This window comes from Sceloporus occidentalis, unplaced genomic scaffold (genome assembly GCF_023333645.1).
Source record: "Sceloporus occidentalis isolate IW3139 unplaced genomic scaffold, rSceOcc1.0.p SCAF_3, whole genome shotgun sequence".
In the NCBI taxonomy this organism is placed as follows: domain Eukaryota; kingdom Metazoa; phylum Chordata; class Lepidosauria; order Squamata; family Phrynosomatidae; genus Sceloporus; species Sceloporus occidentalis.
Window position 1 is genome coordinate 236,070,508 of NW_028316983.1, and position 9,718 is coordinate 236,080,225.

At 48.1% G+C, this 9,718-nt stretch overlaps 1 protein-coding gene across 1 annotated transcript; it reads left to right on the forward strand.

The window, feature by feature from the left end:
• Window positions 1-1,948: 1,948 nt before the first annotated feature.
• MYC (MYC proto-oncogene, bHLH transcription factor) lies at window positions 1,949-9,156 on the forward strand. Its single transcript, XM_089517959.1, has 3 exons — window positions 1,949-2,368; window positions 4,186-4,948; window positions 7,962-9,156. The coding sequence occupies exons 2-3, from the start codon at window positions 4,207-4,209 to the stop codon at window positions 8,528-8,530; spliced, it is 1,311 nt and encodes a 436-aa protein (XP_089374085.1). The 5' UTR covers window positions 1,949-2,368; window positions 4,186-4,206; the 3' UTR covers window positions 8,531-9,156.
• Window positions 9,157-9,718: the final 562 nt, after the last annotated feature.

The following is a 9,718-nucleotide window of genomic DNA, read 5'->3' on the forward strand; positions in this document are numbered from 1 at the left end:
ACATACATGCCGCCTCTCTCATATGTGTGTATCTATGTATACGTATTTACACACATACATGCAGCCTCTCACATATCTGTGTATCTGTATCTATGTATACATACTTACACATACATACATGCAGCCTCTCATATATATGTGAGTGCAAATGTGTATGTATGATATATAAGTGTGTGTGTGTCTATGTATACATGCATACATACAGAGACACACATATATATGTATGTGTATGTGAGTGAGTGAGTGGCTACATCCGCACCGCAGAAATAACCCGGTCTGGCACCACTTTCACTGCCCTGGCTCAAGGCTATGGGATCCTCACTGTTGCCGCAGCAAACTCCACTCCCCAGAACTCCATAGCTTTGAGCCAGGGCAGTGAAAGCGGTGTCAAACCGGGTTGTTTCTGCCGTGCGGATGCAGCCCGAAGTCTCTCCCTCCCCGCGCGCCTTCTCCTACTCGTTTTACTCTCTGTTTACTTCCTCCGCCGCCGGCCTCCGTCCTCCTCGGTGCGAAGCGGGAGGGGAGGAAGGGAGGCAGGCGAAGAGAAGCGCCCCAGCTCCTCCCGCTGCTTCCCCTTCTTTCTTCTTCTCCGCCTAAACGCAGTGCAGACCGGGCCGTCCTCCTTTTTCCAGGGCCTGTCCTCCATGTCCATTTCCTGCCCAGGAGGCATTTCAAAATGTCCTCCCTTATGAGCAGGACTGAACTGTAACTTTTCTAAGAGGAGTGTTTTTGGCATGTTCCTTTTGGGCAGGTCCTATATTAAGGCTGCATCCACAGTGGAGACTTAACCCGGTTTGGCTCCGCTTTCATTCTTGGTCTGGCTCTTTGCTATGGAATTCTGGGAGTTGGAGTTTGTTTTGGGGCCCACACCAAACTCCAACTCCCAGAATTCCATAGCAAAGAGCCAGACATAGTGTCAAAGCGCTGGCTTTCCAAGTGGGGCGGCCTCCCCTCAGGAAAATAATAATAATAATAATAATAATAATAATAATAGACTCCTTCTCAAGGGTGACCCTCAGGGCCCCAGCCCCTCAAAATGGAGGACATTTTAGAATGCTTCCTGGACAGAAGTGCGGGAATGGAGGACAGGTCCTGGAAAAGAAGGAGGGCCTGGTCACCTTGTCCCTCATTGCCCTCCCTCCCCCCAAAATAACACCAATGTCCTTAAGCTTTTTGCTGCCTCTAGAGAGAGAGTGTGTTGCCTAGTGGTTGGAGCGTTGGCCTGAGACACAGAGAGAGAGAGCAGGGTTCAAATCCCCGCTGAATGGACCAGTGACACTCTCTCAGCCTCAGAGGGGCAAACCTTGCCAAGAAAACCCCAAGAGAGTTATGGTTCACCTTAAGGTCGCCATAAGTCAGAAACGCCTCAAAGGCACTCAGTATAAAAGGGTCACCATAAACCAGAAATGACCTGAAGACACATAGCAAAAAAAGGTCGCCATGCCAGAAAGGACTTGACACAGTGAAACAGGGTCGCCATAAGCCAGAAAAGACTTGAAGGGATACAGTTAAAATAGGGGGGGAGGTCATAAACCAGAAAAGACTTGACACAGTAAAAAGAGGAGTCTCCACAAGCCAGAAATTTGACACAGTAAAAAAAGGGTCTCCATAAGCCAGAAAGGACTTGAAAGCACCCCACAAAGCAGCCTCTGTGTGAACCGCCTTTCCCCACTTGGGTGAAAGGAAGACTGAAAGAAAGAAAGGGGAGAAGCCTTAGTTTGGCAACTGTGTGTCGGCATAGTATCCTCTTCTTCCTTCCTTCCTTCCTTCCTTCCTCCATTATCTCTCCAAAGAGCAGGGAAGGAAGACCCAGCCCTCCCCCTCCCCCTCCCCCTCCCTCCTCAAAGAGCCCGGCACAGTCTTGGCGGGAAAAGGGGGGCGGAGCCACCCCCGAGGAACCCTATAAAAGGGGGCGAGGGCTGCTCGGGCCACCACTTGGCTCGTCTTGCTTCTCTCGGGCGGCTCGGGAGAGGAAGGCGGGGAAAGCGGAGGCGAAGAGGGGAAACCACCGCAAGCCGCTTGGAGGAATTTAATCATCCCAGCCCGGCTGCGTAAAAGCCGTCTTTACGCACGGAGACCCAAAACCATTTGGGGGGGTTTCATTGGAAAGCGGGGACAACCGAGGGAAAAGGAGAGGATAAGAAGTTCAAGGGAGAAGGGTCTCTCCTGCCCGATTCTCTGGTTTTGTGGACTCTAGATCCCGGGGCCCTTGCTCCCCGATGTGATCCGGAGGGAAGCCCCGCGGAGTTGGGCGCTGTCTGGGTGTCCTTTTTGCCCGCCACCAGCCCCGGCAAATCCGACCCAAGAACAATACAAAGACCGGGGGTTTGGCACCGTTTCCTCGCTGGCCAGGATCCGGGAAGAACCGGTAAGTGGCGATTGGTATTGACTCTTCTCTGGTTCTTCTCAGCCGGAGTCTCCGGCGCTGCGTTTTCTTTTTAGCCTTTCTTTCCATTGCGTTCCTCGCTTTCCCTTTCCCCTTCGCCTGCCTTGGGAGGCTTGGAGGCTCCGGAGGGGCTCTCGGTGGTGAAACAGTGGCTCCGGCAGGCTTGCTTGAAAGCGCGATCGACCCGCTTTGGGGCCGGGCTGAGGCTCGGGGCGCAATGGTTGCGCTTCTCTTCCTCGGAGGTTTGAAAAGGCGTGGGTTTGGGGGAACTGACGAGGCAAGCTTTGTTTGGTCTTTTTGGGTCGGAAAGGGAGGCGTGGGTCTCTTGGAGGAGAAGCCCAAGGGTTCGTGTCGCGGGTGGGTCCCGGAATGCATCCGCATTGCGGAGACAAACCGGTTTGACACCGCAACAAGCGACCATTCCCGGCATCCCACAGCCTTGAGCCCACGCCAGTCAAAGCGGTGTCAAACCGGATTATTTCTTCAATGTGGATGGAGTCCTTTGTAAGGCTGGATCCGGATTGGATTTGCAAAAAGGGGGGAAAGGAAAGGCTGGAGTGAGTGGAAGGGAGCCGCGGGAAAGGGAGCCAGGGAGGCCGGCTTTGCAAGAGAAGCGCCTCCCGCCCCGGGAACCGAGGCTCCGCTTCGCTCCGGAACAGAGGACGGGACTGGAAGCCCCCTCGCGGGGAGGCAGCCTGGACGAGGCGCTGCCTTTGGCTTACGGCTTCTTCGTTTTGGTTGTTGTTGTTGTTCCCGGCGAGCCGCGAGTTCGAAGCCCGTGAGCGGCTCTGGAGTCGGATCGGACCGGGTTTATTGAAGACGCCTGGCTGCCCTTCGGTGGCTTCTGGAGGGTCGCCTTGGTGGTCCGGGGGGGTCTTGTTGGAGGCTAGTTTGGGGGGGGCTAGTTGATGGTGGGGGGCCTCATTTTATTTTATCTTTTTGGCTTTAGGCGAATCTCATCATAGGTTTTCTAGGCAAGGTTTCTTCCGAGGTTTTTTATTGGGGGGTTGCCTCTGAGGCTGAGAGAGTGCGACTCGCCCAAGATCCCCCAGTAGAGAGAGAGTGTGTGTGTATATATATTTATATATTTGATCCGGGGTGGGTGGGAACCGATCCCTGATCTCCAGCGTTCAAACGACTACACTGCACCACGCTGGATTTAATAAGCATTTCGGGGCGGGAGCTGAGTTCGAATCCTGCCTTGGAGGGATCGCCTTTGGGGATCGCCTGTGATGGGGGGGGTGATAGTGTTACAAAAGTGTCTTTGGCGATGGTGGGGAGGGTCTCCTTCGTACTCCGAAGGGCGTTTGGACGAACTGTGCCTTCCGTCTCGCAGAGGGGAGGGTTTTTAACCCTTTCCCCGGAGAGTTATAGTTCACAGCCTCGGAAAAGAGGATGGAGGCAGAGGTTGGAGTTGCTCCAAGCAACTACAGCTCTTCCCTCTTTGCCCACGGATCGTTTTGGTGGCCCTTTACTCCCCTTTGCCCCAGTGGGCACCGTGCCCATTCCTTACGGCGGATTAGTTAGCCCGTAATACAGTTCACTTACTCTCGTTTTCTCATCTGCTAAATTATTCCGGGGGGGGGGGGGGGTTAACGCTTTGCTAACTGGGAATACAGGGATTTCTCAGGAACCAGGGCAGTTACTCCAGATTAACACCTCTGAAACCAGGGTAGTTACTCGCTTTTCTCTTTCTTTTTGCTGGGTTCTGCTTGTAACCCTTAGAGGTGTCAAAGGGGACTAGAACCGACCCAGGCAACTCACCAGACCCCCTTTTTCTCTCTCCCTCTCCTTCCCAGGCACCATCCTCCACCGCAGCCATGCCTCTGACCGTGCCGAGTTTCCCCAGCCGGACTTATGACTATGACTATGACTCGGTGCAGCCCTATTTCTACTACGAGGAGGAGGAGGAGAACTTCTACCTGTCGGGCCAGCACCGGGGCTGCTGTGAGCTCCAGCCCCCGGCCCCCTCGGAGGACATCTGGAAGAAGTTTGAGCTGCTCCCCACGCCCCCGCTCTCGCCCAGCCGCCGCTCTTTGGGGGGCTTCCCTTCCAGCGCCGACCACCTGGAGCTGGTGACGGAGCTGCTGGGTAGCGATGTGGTCAACCAGAGCTTCATCTGCGACCCAGACGACGACGCCTTCGTCAAGTCCATCATCATCCAGGACTGCATGTGGAGCGGCGTCTCAGCTGCTGCCAAGCTCCAGAAGGTGGTCTCCGAGAAGCTGGCCTCCTACCAGGCTGCCAGGAGGGATGGCACCGGCACCCATGCCCGCAGTGGCGGGACCCTCTCGCCTTCCTTGTCCCTGACACCTGCTTCCTCCTCCTCCTCAGCCACCTCTTCCTCAGCCTCCACCTCTCCCAGTAGCACCTACCTGCAAGACCTGGGTGCCACTGCCGTGGACTGCATCGACCCTTCTGTCGTCTTCCCTTACCCGCTGGGAGAGAAGTCCCCCAAAGCAGTAGAAGAAGCAGCAGAAGAAGAAGAGGCCGGCTCCCCTGAAGCCAGCCCAGGGCCATTGCTGGGCCAGGACACACCACCCAGCACTAGCAGCGACTCAGGTGAGTCTCATCTCCTTACTCCAGGCTTCGATATTCTACATCCACACTGCAGAAATAATCCAGGTCTACACTGCTTAAACTCCATGCTCTGGAAGCCTGGGATTTATAGTTTTGTTTGGCCTTCTCTGTCAGTGCCTTGGTGGCCCACCAAGCAACAGTTCCCAGGAATCCATAGCATTGAGCCATGGTAGTTAAAAGTCAGCCTGTATTGTTTTGAGTATTTTGGGATTTGTAGCTTTGTTTGGCCTTCTCTGTTGGAGTGCTCTGGTGGCCCTCCAAACTACAGTTCCCAGGATTCCATGGCATTGAGCTAAAAGTCAACCTGGATTGGGTATTTTGTTTTCACCTCCACTTTGCAGAATTGAAGGTAGATTCTTAACCTGGAATTCCAAAATCTGAAATAACCCAAAATACAAAAATGTCCACAGGCATGGCTGAAATAGAGGCACCTTTACTTTTCTGATGGTTCATTGTACTCAGACTTTGTTTCATGCACAAAATTATTTTTAAATTATTGTACATAAAATAACCTTCAGGCTATGTGAATATTTTGTGTTGAGACTTAGGTTCCCACCTCCAAAATATCTCATCATGTATATGCAAAGATTCCAAACTGAAAAACTCTAAAATGCAAAACAGTTCTAATCCCAGCATTTTTGGATAAGGGACACTCAGCCTTACACACACTTCTTGTATACTGGTCTGAATCCTATTGGTTAGTCTCCACTAGAATAGAGTAAAGCCATTGAATTAGTTGTTGAATGGTACATCAGTCCCATTGGTTCACTATGTCTATTCTAGTTTGCACTGGCCAATAGGATTCAAGCTGTAGGCTGGAGCTGTACTCCTGCGTACACAAAGCACTGTTCAAAAGACTCACTTTGGAGTTACTCACATATCCTAGTGGCATATCTTTTCTATCTCCAGATACAGTTACATAATTCCTTTCTGGGTGTCAGCAACTAGTTTTGGGAATGCCTAGTCTGAAGTATTCCTGACTGAGAAGTATTTTGTGAACCCATTATATAGACAGAAATTTTAATAAAAGGATGAGCGTAACAAAACTGCAGCCTTCCAGAGGTTCTTGGTGTCTGGAGAACCACTACTTCTGAGTAGACGCATGTAAAATTGAACCATCCTGCTGCATCTTTTTGAAGCTGCGGTTTTCAGGAGTGATGTTCCTCTCATATGAGCTCTCCGGTTAATGGATTTGATCCACAAATAAAATTTCAAATCTCCCTCTCCCTTTCTGTAAATTTTTGGCTGTATTTAGATTTCCTACTCCATTCCAGAGGGAAACAAGGACCAAAAATGCATTTATTAGAGTCCAGTCCCTTTTAAACTCTTGTGAAGTCTTTTGAGATAACGAAATCGTAATAGAATGTATCATGCTGGCAGGAACATTTAGAAATAATGTCTGTCTTCCCCCCCACACCAAACATTCTTGGGTTGCTCAGCGCTTCCCTCTGTCAGCATATGTGTGCGCACTTGCACTCTCCTTTTGTGTGTGTGTGTTTTTTTTAATGCCACGTTAGCGACACACATGGCTGGGCCTTCCATGAATTACACTTCCTGGAAAAATGTGGCCCACTGAGGAGCTGCGGGTGGAGGGAGCCTGGCCTGCTTAAATTTCAGAATGGGGTCAGAGCCAGTCTCTGGAGAGGGAACTTTAAACTCACTGGCCCATCCTTCAATCTTATCTTCCCCTTGCTTGACCTGCAGAGGGTGGGAAAGAGTAAGTAGTTTCAAGGAGGGAGTGGATGGGTATGTGCAAGAGAGATCTGGACAAGGGTACTGAAAAGTGAGAGAAACAAATGGCACTTGGGAAAACCAGGTTCCCGCCCCTGTCCTTTGCAGTTGCTCTAGAGAGAAAATGGTCAAATGTCTTCAGTCCAACAGGTCTTGCTGCATCAGTTCCAGACAACTGATCCATGGGGGAAAAATGGCAGCTGGGAATTGTAATGAGGAGGGGAAAGAGACAGTGCTCAAGGTGTTTTTGGAATTGAAGCCTGCATTTTTATGTAAGCTCCTGGGTGTGGCTCCAAGAGTGTTGATGCTGTCATTCTCTTTGCCTTGAGCACTCTCATTTGTTCATCTCTAGTCACGCAGATACATCTCTTTTTTCTCAATCAGGCTGGTGGCTTCCAGGACCAGGGAGGGATGTGTATGCTGAATCCACTCTGGGTTTTAGTCTGAACTTTAAAGGAGCTGCCTGAAGCATTTGATCTGTTGGAGGTTGTCTTAATAACTCAGTATCTTGGATAGTTCTTTTAAAGTTCAGACTCAAAGGCGGAGCAGATCCACACGCTCTGACCTGGAAGCTGCCACTGCACTCAGGTAGCCTTGACTTTCCCTGGGTTGTGGGCTAGGCTTCACAGAAGTGTGAAAAGAACTGTTACATACACACACATGTGGTAATATCTGTTCTATGAAGGCAGGGGCAAGCTATTGTCCTCCAGATATTTGGGATGCTTAATTCCCAGAGTTCCTTCCATGGCCTATACTGGCTGGGGCTTATGGGAGTTAAGGTGTAACACATCCAAAGAACACCAGTATGTCTACAGTTGGTACTGGGAGACAAGATCTGAGCTTGCTCCCATAGGAGAATCTGCCTTGCCTGTAAAAGGCTAAGGTCTCTGGTTGCTGTCTTTGGTAAACAGAGTTATGCAATCCCCATCATTTCAACATCTTCAGATCTGGCAGGCTAGGATTCAGTTAACAACCTTTTGAGGAGTCATACACAGCAAAAAATGTGCAGAGTTGCCTTAACAGCCCTTTTAGTTCTGTTGTGTAACTGCATCCTCACCCCTTTAAAAGAATAGCTTTTTCAGAGGTAGATTGCAGTGTGTTTTGCTAATAGGTTTAAGATCAGCATGTCCTTCTGTATATGTTTGTGTAACCACAGTAAGAATCAGTGTATGCCTTTTATAATAGCAGTTGACAGACACAGTAGGTCAGGAGAGGAAAGAACTTAATGTAATCTTTTTTTTCTTTTCCCTTTCTTTGTTTACAGAAGAGGAAGAGGAGCAAGAAGAAGAAGAAGAAATAGATGTTGTTACTGTAGAGAAAAGGCAACCTGCAGCAAAGAAATCCGAATCCAGTACACACACATCAGGGGGGCAGAGTAAGCACCACCACAGTCCACTGGTCCTCAAGCGGTGCCATGTCCCCATCCACCAGCACAACTACGCTGCACCTCCCTCCACTCGAGTTGAGTACCCATCAGCCAAAAGGCTAAAGTTGGACAGTGGCAGAGTCCTCAAACAGATCAGCAACAACCGCAAATGTTCAAGTCCCCGCACCTCAGACTCAGAAGAAAATGACAAGAGGCGAACACACAATGTCTTGGAGCGCCAGAGGCGGAATGAGCTCAAGCTGAGTTTCTTCGCATTACGTGACCAGATCCCAGAGGTGGCCAACAACGAAAAGGCCCCGAAAGTTGTTATACTGAAAAAGGCCACAGAATATGTCCTTTCCATCCAGTCAGATGAACACAGACTTTTAGCAGAGAAAGAACAGCTGAGGAGGTGGCAGGAACAGCTGAAAAACAAACTTCAGCAATTAAGGAACTGTTGTGTTTGAAAGGAAAAAAAGAGAAGCCTATAAACATTGAGAGGGGTGGGAGAGGGATATATGTAGACTTTGGAAAGAACACCATCTAGGCAAAAACAATGAAAACTGTAGTGCTTCTTTAAAGAAAAAGTACTGATGGATTCAGCCATGTATGAAATATAGAACTCTTTTGCAATTGCATGCTCAAAAACTACACAACCTTGGCCAGAACCTCGAAACTGCCTCAGAACTGTTGGGAAAAAAACTTTGGGCAGAAAATCTCTTCAATGCTTGGGGGATAAACGTTTTTTTCACTTTAACTTTTTTTTTATGGTATTTAAAGCAATTTTTTTTTCTTAAAGTGATTTACAAAAGAAAAAAAGTTGCTACCAAATCTGCTGTAAATATATTTACACAGCCTAATGATATGTAAATACCTTTAATAAAAATCTTTATATAGAAAATTTTACAAAAAACAGTGCAACAAAAATGCTTAGTGCGTTGTGGCAACTGAACTTATAATTGTCCTTGAACTTATGTGTGCCATAACATTTCACAAACCTTTGGTCGTTTTTATTTAAAAAGAACTTTTTGTCATTTTTTAAAACAAATGATTTTATTTTGAGTTTCTAGATAAATAAAATATTTGCCCTGAATTGTAATTGGCTGCACCTTGTTTATGTCTTTGGATTTGTCCATGTAACTGATTACCAAAGAAATAATTTCATAAATGGTAGTAAGTGGTTATCTAAGCACATTTGACAAAAGTATACAACCAGTGATATCTGAGCAGTGGCAATGGTAAGCATAAGAAGCAATGGTCTACTAAACCAGATTATTGATTCGTCCAATTTAGAATTGCCTGTATGGATAATTCTCAGTCTGTGGCCTTCCAGACGTTTGATTTTTATTTATTAGAACATAGCTAGCCCCTTATCACAGAATCTAAGGTTGATGTACAATATAAGACAAAACATTTACAGATTAAAACAATTTTAGCAAGATAAAATATACTAAATATAACAACTTGAAGCCATTTTAAAACTGTATTAAAAACTACAACCCTAAAACAAAAATAACTCCATTAAAACAAAACAAAAAACTACAACCCTATGTTGTTTGAGTGCCTTCAAGTCATTCATGACTTAAGGCAACCCTAAGGTGAACTTTTGGGGGGGTGGGGGTCTTGGCAAGATTTGTTCTGAGTAGGTTTGCAAA

What these genes read in the sequence shown, in the direction of transcription:
- MYC (XM_089517959.1), top strand. Translation starts at nt 4,207, where the DNA reads ATGCCTCTGACCGTGCCGAGTTTCCCCAGCCGGACTTATGACTATGAC. An exon ending in CAGCACTAGCAGCGACTCAG is followed by an intron (nt 4,949 to 7,961) that starts GTGAGTCTCATC and finishes CTTTGTTTACAG; the next exon opens with AAGAGGAAGAGGAGCAAGAA.